This window comes from Amblyomma maculatum, chromosome 10 (genome assembly GCF_055883805.1).
Source record: "Amblyomma maculatum isolate TAMU_Amacu chromosome 10, ASM5588380v1, whole genome shotgun sequence".
NCBI classification, from domain to species: Eukaryota; Metazoa; Arthropoda; class Arachnida; order Ixodida; family Ixodidae; genus Amblyomma; species Amblyomma maculatum.
The window spans coordinates 149230296-149246177 of record NC_139353.1 but is presented as its reverse complement, the minus strand read 5'-3'; the positions used below and the strand labels follow the sequence as shown (position 1 = coordinate 149246177).

Sequence of the window (15882 nt, the reverse complement as noted above, 5' to 3'; positions counted from 1 at the left end):
GGAATGACCCAGGTAGTTAAGAAACCCCTCATCGTTAACGGTAGCTAGGTCATTGATTTCGGATGGCAGCGCCGCAGCAGTGAACTTCCCCTGGCCGGTGTCGGCAGGAACCAAAGGGTAAGGCGGCATGCTTTGTGCCTTTGTAGGGAACGCATCCTAAACGCGCCGAAAACAGGCCTCACGGCGCCGGCAGCACTGCCTAAAACGTTTGTCCCCAAAGAGCTGAATAGGCCCCTTTCAAGTGACCAGTCACAAAGGGAAAGGAAGGAGCACTCGAAGGCTGGACCCTTCATTCTGTGAACATGGACAGAGGCATCAAGAGGTGCCGTGCCGCCTCAAGTCCTTCAAGATACCTGTCGTTTGCCTCCCACCTTCAAGCAGCGAATTCGCGTTCATTTTTTTTTTTTATGTATGTCTGAGCCTGCCAACAAGCGCTCTTTGAAAACAATGTCCGGCGATCAATTAATCATAATTTCTTGCTTTCAAAAGCACCGATAAAAAACATGCTTCCAGCCAGCCTCTATGTCAGCCGGGGCACAGAAAAAAGCAAAATTAAGAAATCCCACTGGCAAAGAGCGCCGGCTTTGCGCGCGAGAACGCGCCACTACCCCCCTCGTGCTCACTCTCCTTCTCTCGCTCCGCGTGCACGCGCGGCTGAACGTAGCACGCGCTCCCGAGCGAGCGGGCTGCGCAGACTCCGCAGACAGCCACGCGCAGCGCGGGCGCGGATGCGCGTAGGTTTTGTAGTTCCTCTCCGCTCCGCTGGAAACAGAGCGCTGGTGTCGCGGAGCAAACTCCAGCTTTGGTTCCCTATACGTTATTACAGTGGTCGAAATGCAAATAAATGGGTGCGCACTCAGCGAAGCACACGACTGCATCGTTCTCGTTGTAAACGGAAGACCACGAATGACTTGGAAAAGCCTAGTGATGATGACTTTTCCGCTATCACCTTATCAATAGCAAACTTGCACATAGCATAACATACTGTGTGAAACGCCGCTCTTAATCCTAAATTGAGCAAGCGCCGACCACGCGGACGCCGAAACGAAAGCACAGCCACGGCCGCTGCTCGCAGCTCTCCGCCCAGACTCGTCCCGGAGTGGTGGCGCCGCAGCGGTGGCGATGAGAACTAGGCGCAATACGGCTCTTCTGGGCGACGCGACGGGCCGCACCCAAGTGCGCCTCCATTGAGCGGCCGTGGCTGTGCTGTGCCACGGCCGGTCTCGAGGGAGAGAGCGCTTCTCTTCTCTTACGGCCTCTCCAATGGGGTCTGTTTCTACCGGCCGCCGCGCCTCGGTGGGGTCGCCACCGCCCCACTGCTGCTCCTCCGCTACAGCCGTTCACGCTCAAGGGAAACGCGCGCTCGCTTTTAGCTTCGCCCGCGTCGGTTGCAACCGGCAGGTCCTGACATTTCGCCCCTCATGGTTTATGCAAAATCCGTAATCAACATCGAATATTTGTCGTGTACGAGGAATAAAATACAGTCAACAATCCGCTCACGCGCGCGCTCCTTCGTCAGTGCGGCCTTGCACGGTCGAATGAAGCTTCAGGAACACTTCAACATTTCTTACCCCTAAGTTTTGTACAAAAATAAATTTACCAGGCTATGTAATCTGCCTTTGAATGTTTTAAGCAGGTGTAGCGTGACCTGACGTGAGTGCGTGGTGAACTGTTGGGTGGAGATTCTGTCAACCGCTACCGTTTTCGTTTAGATCAGAAGAGGCACCGGCAAAAAATCATGGCACGTCTCAGATTCAGAGTAAAGAACAAAAATTTACTCGTATAGTAAAAATTTCTATTGTCTAGTGGAGTGGGCTGTTCTAGCTTCGTTCAAAACATATATCAGTCGGTTGAAAGACAGAAGATGTATATGTAGTCTCGCGAGTCGCGACTACTATTAATCAAGGAAATGTGCATAAACAGTTGAGCAGAATCGAAAAGAGCGGCAAACAATAAAAAAATTGTTCTTCAAAGTTACACATTGCACTATATACTCATCAATTCATCAAAATGCGACCTGCGTCTGGAAAATTCAGGCTCAAAATCTTCCTACACGGCTTGTACACATAAGGAGTTAGCCTTACGGCTACAAAGGAAAGCTATACAGCTTTCTCAGAAACTTCGTAGTTAAAGAAAAATTCGTCCTGATCCGGGAATCGAACTCGGCACCACCGCCTTTTTGGGGCAGTCGCTCTACCGACTGAGCTAACCAGGACGGTCAGCAGATCAGATGGTAGGGCGAGAGCGAATTGATCTATAACTCGAAGTGGGAATGGTGTTGGTCAAATATTTAGGGGAATCCCCCAAGGTGGAGTAGATTTGTAATAAGGGAGTAATTACTCATTGCATCCAGCCAAGCGCAGCCATACGGCTACAAAGGAAAGCTATACAGCTTTCTCAGAAACTTCGTAGTTTTTTAGTAATTACTCCCTTATTACAGATCTACTCCACCTTGGGGGATTCCCCTAAATATTTGACCAAGGAGTTAGCCTCTCGGTCTTCTCTGTCACTTTCCTGGTGTAATTAATTGAGAAGACGAATTCTGAGAAATTTTTCAAATATCAAAGAAGCGGACTTAATAACCTACCTGTTGTCAATTCCTTTCGGGCAACTCAGTGTTGAGTTCTGAAATGCTGACTGAATCAGGATCTTAAGTACTTCGAGGACATTTGTGTGTAGTAGGTTCACGGCAGCTTTTTCAAAAAAAAAAAAAGCTTGTCCAATAGGGCAACAATTAAGCTCTGGTTTCGGATAATGCAGTCCACTAGAACACTGTCCTCGTAGAACAGCGTACTACATGGGGCTGCTTCTTTCCCTAGTTTCAAGAAGAATAGCGCAAGCGTCACACCCGAAGTTGATTAACTAAACGATATGTCCAGCGACGTATAAGGTGAACCGGAATATGTGACAGTGGGAAATGGGATGGTAGGAGATGCCATCACTTCCTTCAGTGCCTTGATTTTGCTCTCAGATGAAACACCCGTCTTGACAATGTAGTCATGTGCCGCTAACTGTTACGGCCCTCGCATCTAGCATATGTCATTCACTTCCGCACATTAACCTATACTTTCCCGAAGAGAGTCTCAATGGATCGCTAAATAAGGCTTGAAATGAGTCTTCAGTGAGAGTGTCCTTCTTTAACGCTTTAGAAGTTTCTTGCATACTTTCGATATAGCAGGTGAGCTCATTTGTAAGCCACTACATCGAGTATCACCTTCATCATTTATTGGCATTTTTTACCCCTTCGAGCACAAGTGGTGTCATGTATATCAAACCATTTTTTGTTTTCATAATAAGCATAATATTGTGCAAAAATTTCATTAAAACAATGTTTATTTGCAAAATTAAAATATTGTTTATAATACCACACATTGCCTAATATATGAATTGTAATAACATTCAAAACTCAACCCTACAACGTTTACTTTGACTGTTATACTAATACTTTATATCATGTAAGCATTTCGCAATTTATGAAATTATTTTCATCTTCGGTGCTACATGAATGGTTTCGCATCTAGCGCTGAAAGACCGTTTTGCTGTTGCAGACGAGTTGCTGTCATGTTAGCCTTGAAGAAGCTTCGATGTGATCACTGTTCATTGTTTTCTTTTTGTTCCTATTCTTGTACAGGCTTGGCGAAAATTTGGATTAAAATGGACAAAAGTAGCTACCGTGCCGCAACGTATGCTATGCTTGTCGAGCGTTTGCTGAACGACAATGTTTTTTATATCCATTCACGTGTGGTACGTTGACGACATGCCGCTGCAGCATCTACCATCTGTGCTTTTTAATTTCGGGGCTGCACTCACCACGAAACTCGCGAGCGACAGCGCGAAGCCAGGCAAAAGCCTCCCGCCGCCGCTGAAGCAGACGCGGAGCGAACAGTGAGCAGGTCGCGCCCCTTGCGGTGGCCGAGAGCGTAACTCAAGGAGAAAAGTTCCCATTGTTCCCGCCGCGATTGAGAAGGCTGTAAGAAAGAGCGCGCGCTCTCTCCTTCGAGACCGGCCGTGGCTGTGCGAACACCTACAGCGTGTTGAGAGACGCCAGGAGAGAGAGCGGGAAACGAGCTTTCAAACGAGTCTAAGATGGCGCCTATCGGTTCGCGCCGCGCGGAGCTACGGCGGCTTGAAAATGGTGCAAATTTTCGCGTTTGGCGTTCAATTTCGGCTCACCGACGTTTCTAAATTGCCGTTATTTTAATACTTTGAGTAGGAATTGAGCTATAATATTTTGTAGAGGCATAGTCGGGACATTGAAGACTTCAAAACAGCAATTTTTAAGAATTGCCATTTTTGACCATTTTTCGCGATATTAAGACCCGCGTCCCAACAATATGCTTGGAGACCCAGAGTTAATAGGGCAACAGTGAGGCGAAACCTAAATTCTGCAGGTGCATCATCATTACCTTAGAACAGAGGTGTTCAATGCAGTAGTGATGCTGATCCGGTTGATGAACTTACAGTGTGATCTCTGAGTATGAGCAACACAGAATGCCATTGTCGATGGCAAAGAAATTGCAGAATAGCAGACCACTTTCACTATGCTTATAACCTCTTTAATTGCTATTGATCTGACCCGTCCTGTCTTAAATGTCCCACTACCTATGCAAATCTATCCCATTGCCTCTGCTACTGCCCAACTGCCTGGCTAGACTTGCTTGGCGCAGAAGAAGAAAAACAGCATCGACTGGTCGCTCAAGTTGTCAACGTGTTCAACCTGTAATTTTTGGCTGAATGAAAGTCTCATTTTAGTACTACTATAGCCGCGCCACTGAAAAATTCTAAAATCTGGAAGTAGAACAATGCCGAGAGCTAACAAAAGTTTTGCAGACGCTTGCGGCATCCGCGATTGGCAATGACCACTTCGTGTGCACCGATCCTGGATGCCAAGTTGATACAGTGTGTCGGAAGATGGTGCCAGATGCTGAAGCGAAAGAGAGAGAGAGAGAGAGAAGAAAAGAAACTGGCAACAATGCTGACAGCGGCCGACCGTGCGATAAGGCAGAAGTGCATTTATGGAGCATTCTTAAGCTGAGTGGATTGTCACAATACCGGCAAATCGAAAAGCCCAAGTCTTGTGACGAAGCAGCAGATCTGAGACAAGTATTCGAAGTGGGTGCTCTCGTGAACAAGTAAAAATTAGCGCAGTTAACAATCTTGACAATTCTTTGAAAAGCGGGAGCACCGCTGTCTGGATAGGCGATCTAACCCAATGTATGCGTAGCAGTTTGATTCATGCACTGCGCGATCATGAAGTCACAGCTGCTATTGGATTTCATTACCATACCTAACGCACGATGCACCAATTTAGCAGCTGAATAGGGAGTCAAATGTTAATTTTTTGGTACTAGTACCTGCATTCTACAACAACTACTGTTTGCATCCAAAGCAAATATGGATGTGTGTGGGTGATTTCTGATCATAAGTGGTTATAACGGTCAATTTTTTTAGTTTTCTCATTATCATGAGCTCACTGTAGTTCAGACAACATGACAGGCTACTGGCATATGCAGCAGCCCTTTTGTAGCAATAACTAATTTCTCTGAAACTCTCCACATAAAATGGGTATGCATGAGAAGTAAAAAAAAGGAAGTCACATTACTTGAAAAAAAATTCTTTCAACACATACAAACAATCACACGTGACAAATAAAATGTGAGCAAAATGTTGGTACATTGATTCACGGTGCTTTGCTATGCTAATGCAACAGCATTCTCTATGGCTTAGAGAAAGTAACGTGATAGATGGAACAAAGCCTGCTCTATTCCCAGCAAAAAAATAAGCAACAGAGCGCTCTGCTTACCTGAACGCACCGCCACGCAGCTGGATCTTGATGAGGAACAAAGTGTGAGCAAAAGCTAAGACGAATGTGGCGCAAGCAAGGGCAAGCTGCAACCATGCCATGTAGAATGTGTTCAACCACCTTCCCCCTTCAAAATTGTGGTACGCCTCAAACTGCAGCCAAAGGAAGCACGGAACTAAAGCTGTACGCCCAAGCCTGCAAAGGAAAAAAAAAAAAGAGGAAAATAAGTGATGGCTACCAGTGAAGAGAGCAAATGTGGCTTCCTGTTGCTACATGCAAGTTTCTTCAACCAAAATAGGCAGAACACATTTTTAAAGAATATTTAAAAATACCACCATGTCTTCTAAAAAAATTTACAGGTAAGCATATTCAAATATCAGATAGTTCAGAGAAAGCTGTCGTTAACTAGCAGATTGCCATTAGTGGTTGAGAGGTATGGAGCACAAGTCTTGTTTCAGCATTTTACAGGCGACTGCTCAGTGGTGCATACAGAGCCTTAATTTGCAGTCACCGGTTTCCTCACGTGTTATATTATTAAGCTCGGAAAACATGCCAAATCTTCGAGCATAATATGTTACCCTCTCCTCTTTGCAGTGGCATCTGTACTCCCTGGCACCTGGCTTGGCAAGCCACATATCCTCCGCACTTTGTGGCCTAGTCCAAAATAACAACCTCTTTGTGACGGCGCTATACTCCTGAACACGTGGGCGTCCACTCATTGGTTGCCAACTTGCGATTGTACTGACGCTCCAAGGCAATGACACCCACGACGTCAGCACACAAGAACACAGCCGCAAAGTATGCTCCATCCCAACACAGGCTACTAACTACTACTACTACTACTACTACTATTCATAACAACCGTGAGTGACTGCTCCTTTATCGCCACTGCAATTGATGACGTATACTTCATGCTACAGCATGTGTCACGTGATAATCTTTGCGCATCATACGAACACTACCTAGCACTTGTGAGCAACTGGCTTCCGTTGGTGCTGCCTCTATAGTGTACTCTGCCATCGCAGCTGATGCACTGATACACGAGGCATTCTGTGATAGCCACCTCTACTGCCATAGCAATTGGCATGAGCTCTATTCTCTCAATGAGCATATGCATTCTGCCAGGCTTTCTCTCTCTCTCAACTCGTTTTTCACTTTTCCACATGTGATGCTACATGCTGTGACACCGATCATGTCATTGTAATTTCTATATATTTGACTTTTAAATAAGCTATTAAAGCTTTCGCAATAAAACAAACGGCAGGAGCGCTAACACTACAGATTGTTTTTTTGTCTGAATCATACATAAGCAGCATCCATATACTACACAGTTTGTACCAAGGTCATAGTGGCTGCTATGTGCACGGCCAGAAGGGTGGTGAAAACATGAGCATCTTTCTGACCTGCTCATTGCCAGCTGCTCCGACATACAGTGAAGAAGCTAGGCCCTGGACTCAGATAAGGTGCCCTAATGTTTCATGCAAATCATCTAAATATGAGGCACAGTAAAACCGCGATAAATCGAAAATCCAAACCATTCGAACTGTCAGCGCAACCTTGCACAATGCACGACACAAGTCTATGGTATCAGCAGCACACTAATTTGAACGCTACGGGTCTCGCACAGGTTATTCAAATGACTTCTCAAAGGAGGCCAGGTCTGGGTATGACCAATGAGGAGAGACTGGAAATACAGTCAAACCTGGATATATTGAGCACGAAAAGGATCATGAAATAGTCTGATATGTCCATGATTAGAAAGACAAAACATTAAAGTAGGTAAGCTTATTATTCATAACATAGAAGCACGAATACACAGCTTTAAGGCCAGCGATGCATCTCTTGTAGCACCACCTACCAGCATGCAAGCAGTGCCCCGCTCGCCAAACGCTGCCACCACGCCCCCCCACTTTTTCTCACAGTTTCTAACCCTTTGTAGGTCCGGTTCTGTGCTTCTAGTATACTGAAACTACACTCCTCACATTTTGCAGGGTTGTTCTGTATGCCTGTAGAATGTATGCCTCGTCAATAAAGTTTTAACGGACTGTGGTTACCGCTTCAGTCAAGGAATTCACAGCCCTGTGGCACCATGAGTGAGAGGCGCTAGAGACACATCATAGGCAATGTGAAAGGAGGAATGATTTATATTAAAGGACACTCGAGAGAGCACAAATACAGAACAAGAACCCCTGAAAAAAAGAAAAGAAAAAAAGAACACCATCAACTTAAAAATGTTAGTGATAATTTTCCTGAGATGTGGTCACGTGGGGTACTACGCTGATAATGACACCGTTTCCCCGCAAGAAGTCACTTCAGCTGGTTTTATGCAATTTTTAGTGCCACACTAAAATTATAAATCTTCATTTTTGGATACTGTAGTGCTCGATCTGTACAGTACTAAATGAGGCAAGATCTTTTTATTTCCACCACAATTTCATGAAACATTTTGCTCAGTGCTATGTCCCATTAAAGTAAAAAAAAAAAAGAAAAGCCCAGAACAAAGTTAAAAGTGCTGAAGATTACCGTCGACGTCCTGCAAGCAGCACAGAGCTGGAAGATAACACGAAGCCGGCTGACCGCAGCAGATGCGTGGGTGGCATGCTCACTACCACGTTGGCTAAGCCCAACTTTGTGCCGTAACGGGCAAGCACACAGTCGTTCTTCAAAAAGGCCATGACCAACATCAGTGAGGTACAAAGGCTCAACACTGATGCCGTCGTTGACAGTAAGAGCTGCAGGCGTTGCTTCCAAGGCTGCGACAAAAAAAGACGCAGGTTAGCCTATCGAGTGTGCTGCACAGTTAACAAAGCATCAAAACTGGATGCAAAGACGAACAAGACTGGAGTAATGAGACGAGTCAGCAGTGCTGTAGTGATAGGTGATCTAGAAAATTAGAAGAGGCTTAACCTGATTACGCCAGTGGCAGTGTTCTGAGAAGTACTGGTTTGGATCATGGCTAATTAAGGTAAAGGTAAAGGTTAAGTCAAGCTTAAAGTTTGATAGGTGATCTAGAAAATTAGAAGAGGCTTAACCTGGTTACGCCAGTGGCAGTGTTCTGAGAAGTACTGGTTTGGATCATGGCTAATTAAGGTAAAGATTAAATTAAAGATCAAGTCAAGGTCAAAGCTCGGGTCATAGTAAGCCATTGGCTGAGCATATACCAGACTTTAATTACTTGCTCGAGACCACATAGTTGTGACGTCACAAAACAGTTCAGCCAATCAGGTGGATGGCACACAATATCCGATGGCATTCAATTCTAATTTTGCGGTTCCATATGAAAGGAGCTGCCTGAGGTGGCAGCCCATTCCAACTCGATCATGTCATCTGGTCTCGTGACATCACACAACACGCTGACTAACCTGCGCCCCACTTTCTCACCTGCCAGATGCATGCCTGCGATATATTGACGGTGTGAGCTTCAGACGGGGAATGCTAGGATCCCGGTGGTGGACGTCATGAAACAGCTTAGCTAATGAGAGTGACGGCACGCAAAATTCCAGTGCTCGGCTTGGGTGATCCCATGAGCGTACTTCTCAGCACACTAACTGTGAAAATTTGCTCACTTATTATATTTAAGTAGACAAAATTGCACCGTGAAGACAGGCTGAATCTGGCCAGATGACAGCTTACCATGTGTTGAATACAAAGAGACCATTGCCAATGAAAACAGCATCCTTTAAGTTTACGGGGAAAACAAAATACAAGTACTATCGCCATTCCCGGTAATTTTTCACAAGCAAACTGTAAGAATGACAAATTTTTTGCACTTGCCGACAAGCTGAACCCCATCGCCATTCAACAATGATCACTCGAGTGGCATGAATTTCCTTGAAATCCAATTACCTCAGTGTTACAAATGCATTTTTTTTTTGCTGCCAAACATAAAAAGATCCAAGCAATCAACTTTTGCCGACCAAGAACAAGCTGTTATCAACACCTTTGATACAGACCACTAACATAGGTGCTGACATGTATTCAAGCAGTGTTTGTGGCAAGGTTAGCAATTTTATAAACAAGTCTCCTTTGTCAACATCTCCCGTTTTGTAGCGAAGTCGTATGAATACCAACATGCGTAAGTGGTCCCCTCCCCCAATGTAGAAACCCAATCTGCACAGCATAATCACACACAAACAAGTACTGAAAAGCGCAGGCCCACTTTACATAAATACTCTACTGCATCCAACGTCTTAAAAAAAAGACCAGTTTTCATCATGCGAGCAAGTAGTAGCTTGTAGTAAAAATAAATAAAAAATAAAACGTTTTGAGAGTCCATTCCTGACATAATCGCTTCTATTACGAATTCCATGTTTCATTTTTAGTACTCCCTCTTGATGTCCTACTAAAAAAACACTCCCTCCACAGAACAAAAAATTTTTGTTGCGGTTAAGTCTTCTCAATGCTTGAAGAGTCAAGATAGCTGGTATAGTGCATTTGTCAATGAAAACTAATTGGCATTGGCTGATGGGGCCCTCCACCTTCCTCGGTAACCACCCATGAGTTGCTGCATGGCAATCACCCTCAGGGTGACATCCCTCCACCCATGTCAGGACCTCCTCTGTCCACAACAGCCACTGCATCGGTTCTTTCCGTGGCCACCAACTTCTGGTTTCACCTCCTCTCCCCTAGAAGCGGAGAGGAAGATTTTCCTCTCTCCACTGTGCAACCTGCCAACAGCGGTACATGGTTTACACGTACTCTTACTGCACTGCACCTTACTGCACTGCATCTTACTGTACTGCACTGCATCTTACTGCACTGGATCCCGGGCCATGCGGGCATCCAGGGCAACGATGAGGCCGACGCACTTGCCAAAGCGGCCCACTCCGACCAGGTAAGTATGACTGATCATGTATCTGCCTTTGACTTTTCCAGGCTCCCCCTCAAGAAGGCCGTGAGGGCCCTGCACCCCGATCGGCGGATCGCCGAGGGGAGGGCTTTCACCGCCTGTCCGACAAGCTCGCCCGCAGGGAACGAGCTCTCCTCCTACGCCTCCGCACCGGAGGTTCCTGGACGCCCACGGAGATGTATGTCCGTGGCCGGGCCCCCACCCCAGCATGCCCCTCCTGCGGTGATGCAGGAACGCTGGGGCACCTCCTCTGCGTGTGCCCGGCACACGCCCACCACCGTCGCAAGATGGAGGCAGGCTACCGGGCCCTCGGACTTCCTGCTGCCACCGAGGAGCACCTGCTCTGCCCGGCCAGGAGCCCCCTGGCAGCCCACCGGCTCCTGCTGGCCTTCCTGGAGGAGTCCGGCCTGGCTGCAAGACTGTAGCCCACCACCGGGCCTGCTGACCTGCTGGCCACAGCGCTGGCGACGGAGCCAATGACAAGGACGACGAGAGCGACTCCACGACGACGATGATGACCCCCCCTCCCCCTCCCAACATCCCATCTACCCTTCCCCCGGACACCAAGAGTGCCGCCGCGAATTAAGGCCGGCATAACCCGTGTCCGGTATCCCCCCCCCCCCCCCCCCCCAAGAATAACCCAAAGACCCCATCCCATCCATTACTCAACGTACACATTCTTCTCTGCCGTACAAGTGGAGAGCAGGATATCCCCTCTCCAATTTGCCACCAGCTAACCATTGAAAGTAATGTCACAGCTTGACATATACTGAAACCAGCACCATCTCCTGAGCGGGCAACTAGTTCCAACGCATTCATTACTAACACTGTAGCAATTAATCAGATCAACTTACAAGGGAGTAGTGTGCCAGTACTCTCCAACGGGTTTGCAGTGTGTGGCCCATCAGCTGTGGCCGCAGCAGAGAGTCTTGCGCTTCACCCGAGTTTTGCATGCCAGGCAGAGCGCATTCACACCTCGTGCAAGATGGGAGCGTAGTGAATAGCGAGCTGAACCCGCGAGGCTCCGCCCACTTTCCCCATGACGGCTGATGGGTACCTAGGTTCAGCACGGTCAGGGATTTCCCCAGCCGTCCCTGCTTTTTGTACCTGTTGTATTTTTGTTAATAATATGCATATTCAAGAGTGCATAAAAGTAATGCTTAAAACTTTATCTTGTCATTTTAGTTATTGTCTAACAAAATATTTTATACTTGCTACATTTATATGCTATTAACGCGGTAGTAACATGGTAGAAGAACAAATGGTAGCGTAACTCCCATAGGTGTCGACTCTGAGCGAGGCTTTAGTCTCCCAGCGCCCCCTGCGAACTGTGAGGCACAACAATCACGTGACGTTGCTTGTGACGTCACAGGGACGTGCTTTTGGCGGGGAATTTGATCGTCTTTTTACTTTTGAACGAAAAACAAGGCCAACAACGACGGAGGCAGAACGATGCTCGGATAAGGCAGAAAAATGGACACCGTAACTGTTCAGCCAACTTGACATGGATTTCTACAGTCAAGTTTTACGTTAACTGAAATGTTACGGCATCTTTAACCACCTTATCATAGCATCGTCCTGCCTCCGTCGTCGTTAGCCTAGTCTTTCGTCGCGCGTCATGTAAACGCATTCTGGGGCTTATTTCTTCGGGCACATTTGTGAACAAGGGCCTTCAAGTGAATTCGGCAAGCACATGGATAGAATCACATGGCTTGAGGCATTCCACTAAGGGCATAAATGAGTGAAGCTGTGCTGCATAGAAAGCCAGGCTTTATTAATTCACGATTACTTACATAGACGCTTCACGACAATGAAATCTTTAAGTGTGGGAAAGCGACCACCGCTCATTCACGTTCTTCATGAAATCCTCGTGATAACAAAATATCCTCAGCGTAGGTCTCCTAACGAGACGCGGTGCGATTATAAAAGGGCAAAAAATCTTGCTAACAAACAAAGTACATATCAGTGTCAAAGAACAACAAAAACAAACGAACGGAATAACTAACGCTAGCGCTAGAACGCCAACCTGTAAGAGCTTAGGTAAGCAATTCAAATTGGGATTACTAGTATTTAGAAGCTAATGCGTCTGAGAAGTCAAAATATCTACGATATAGCTTTGCTCCAATAAATCTCGCCCTGTTCATGATTCCATTATTTTACTCGCGCTTCATTTGCCACTGAGAGGAGTCAATGTGAGGTTACAAATTTACAACTTAAGCATTTAACATGTTCATGAGAAAGATCCCATTGACAATAGGAACATCACTGTAATAACAGCTAAAGCACGTTCAGCGAACGTTGGTGCGGTAATAGGACGCAACAAGCAAAACACGCAGCAAAGGGAGCGGAACGGAAGGTTTTGAGCAATGCGACACGCGTCTTGGGGGCAATAAAATCTCACCTTCACCGCTCAATTAAAACATGCAGCGATACGCCGCTCATGCAGACGTGTATCCGTAAAACAAGCCACCACTTTTGCGACGTGCCTGGGAGGCAGAGCTGAGCCGCCGAGCTGTGACGCAGCATTGTCCCATCGTCCGGAAATGCGCACATGCAGCGGCAATCAGTTTCTCATCGAGCACAGACAGTCTTAGCCTTGCTGTAAAGCTCTACCACAACTAGCATAATAAAATACTGACTGTTTGTTACAGATAACCCACTCTGTACGCAGCGCGCAACGATGAACGTTGAACCGGGGCCGATGACGCACCCATCCCGCGCATAAAAAAAGCTTTGGTCTGAGCCATATCTGAGCTTTGGGCAACTACGCAGCGGATAATAAGTGGCCGAGAGAGGCCGTTAGAAACAAGTTAAAATATTATTAAAAATGTGACACGTTTTTTTCTTACGCAAGAAACAAAAACTGCATTCATTCCTGAGCGAGAATATTATGTTTACTTTCTAGTTCTTTGGAGTTCTGGCAGATCTTATTTTCTGTGCGCTAGTAATTTGCCTCACAGTTCGCAGGAGCCCTCATCATCGAGTTGATGCCGCTGGCAGTAGGCAGCTGCACGCGCTTTCTTCCAAGTTGCGCGACCAGTTGTACATTGACCTTGGTAGTAATACGTTAGACACGTGACTAAAACCCGCCATGAATAGGGTTTTTTCGACTAAAATTTTGTCTCTAGATTTCCCCAAACGCATTGAACGCCATGTTTTTACAAAGTACCTAAATGTTGACTATTATGTGCCTAGTTGAGTCTGAATTTGTCCCCAGATTCGTGGCAGGCTGGCGGACTTTTCTTTTTTTTTTCGGCCGTCGTCGGCGCATTCGGGCAGTGTTTGTAAAGTCTCTCAGTTTATTGGCGAGGTTTTGCTGCAGCGGAGGTAGTGCAACGCACCCTTAACATAAAACCATTAAACTGCAAAAGTTGGACGTTCGATTCATGGGTACCGAGCAAATTTGCGATGTCTGCGTCAACGATCTGACATCGGCCGTCGCTTCTCACGTAAGCCATTGTCATTGCTGTTGTTTTTTGACATAGTGCGCTGAGTGCAGCGGTAGGTGGGTGTCGTGTCCATTTTTGTCCGCGAAATCAATGCGAGAGGTGTCATTCAGCAGTGAATTAAGCTAAACGGCAACCTGGTACTTAATTGTTTTTGAGCTTGCAGATATGACAGATCGAAATTAGCGTGCAATTTGTCAATTACTTATATCTCTGTGGCATGGGTGCCACCTTCTAGCTTTGGAAAGCAATCTGGAGACGGTGCAAAACTCGTGTGTTTTATTAGAACATGTATCGATATATAAGCAGTATAGCAAAAATGACTTTGGAAGGAATGAAATTCTTTCCAACAAAGCTTTGCGCAAATACATTTTATTTTTCTATCAGGAGCTTGCGACAATGCTACACGACAACGTAGGCACTATACTGTGTCAGCTTGCTGCTTATCTGATTCTAATTTAAGATGATTAGCATTAGCAGCATTTGTTGTTTTAGTGGTTATTTTATTACATATACAAAAGGAAAGCAAAGATGTTTTCCAGCCCCGGTATCTGATATCTGAAGCACCTGAACAGGGGCGGTGGAAGGGATAGCGAGGAAGGGGTAGAGGAAATCAAAGAGGTGAACGATAGGGAGAAAGGGTAGGTAAAAATAAAAAATATATATATACACTATGACACAATACTATACAGTAGTTCGCTTGAGGCCCAGAGTAACGAATGCAGCGAGCTGCCAAAATGAGGCCAGGAAGGTAGCTTGCTTAACTTCCTTCAGGTCACTTGCAGCTGCCTTGTTACTGTATACGTGTTAGTAGACTATAAACTTGGGCTAATATCTCATATGCAATGCTGCTTGGTAGAGCACTCTCTTCATTTCAGTGTTTACATGTGTCTATGCCATTTTTTGTTTTTACTGTCAGCAGTCTTGGAGACGCAGCCGCTCATTTATTCTGGACAACTTTCGCATCCTTGGCTCCCTACATGTACAGTACATGTAGCAAGGTATATATATGTGCATTATATTCAGTATTTTCATTTTATTTTTCAGTGCATGAGTATTGTTTCTGCTATGGATAGCAATTTGTTAAGTGACTGAAAAACATTTATAGCAACAATTCAAACATATGAGTGTCAATCTGTGAGGCCACATTGTTGCCATTGTCGTTGGTATCGTCTGGACATGCCACACCCTATACCCAATGAATTACCTGCATAGTCATTCCACCAAACTGAAATTGAATCTGGGTTGCAATACACACTTATACGCTATAATACCCCAGCGCTCAACCCAACACGTCTCGTAACTGCCACACTTGTTGGCTGCTTACTGCACCGAGCTACTCCAGCACTTACTGTTAGCACTACACACCTATATATATTTTTTTATTTATTTATTTATTTCAAATACCCTAAGGGCCTTTGCGGACATTACATAGGGAGGGGGATTCATCAAATAAACGCAAATAACTTACAATACAAGCAAAGAAAAGCTGTAAGCAGAAATAGGTGCACAAAAAACCATGAACAATTTATGCAGTGATATCTAGATGCTAGAATCTAAGAAAGAAGACATCTAGAATGGGAGCAGTTAGGGATAAGAGTAGATGGAGAATACCTCAGTAATCTGCGATTTGCTGATGACATTGTCTGCTAAGTAACTCAGGGGATGAATTGCAAAGAATGATGACCTAGACAGGAAAAGTAAAAAAGTAGGCTTGAAAATCAATATGCACAAGACTAAGGTAATGTTTAATAGCCTAGGGAAGGAAAAACAGTTTACGTTAG

The 15882-nt window shown here is 45.7% G+C and overlaps 1 protein-coding gene across 2 annotated transcripts in view; it reads right to left on the bottom strand.

Annotated features, from left to right (window-relative positions):
* LOC146177704 (uncharacterized) overlaps positions 1-11675 on the bottom strand; it is a 32781-nt gene extending 21106 nt beyond the window's left edge. The window contains exons 1-3 of one of the 2 annotated variants that reach the window (XM_084580550.1): positions 11507-11675; positions 8327-8556; positions 5804-5998 (exon numbers count right to left, since the gene is read on the bottom strand). In XM_084580550.1, the coding sequence (XP_084436676.1) occupies positions 5804-5998; positions 8327-8556; positions 11507-11605 (524 nt within the window). In that variant the 5' untranslated portion in view covers positions 11606-11675. The remainder of the gene's footprint in view (positions 1-5803; positions 5999-8326; positions 8557-11506) is intronic. The other variant, XM_084580549.1, reaches the window with a different exon arrangement.
* Positions 11676-15882: the final 4207 nt, after the last annotated feature.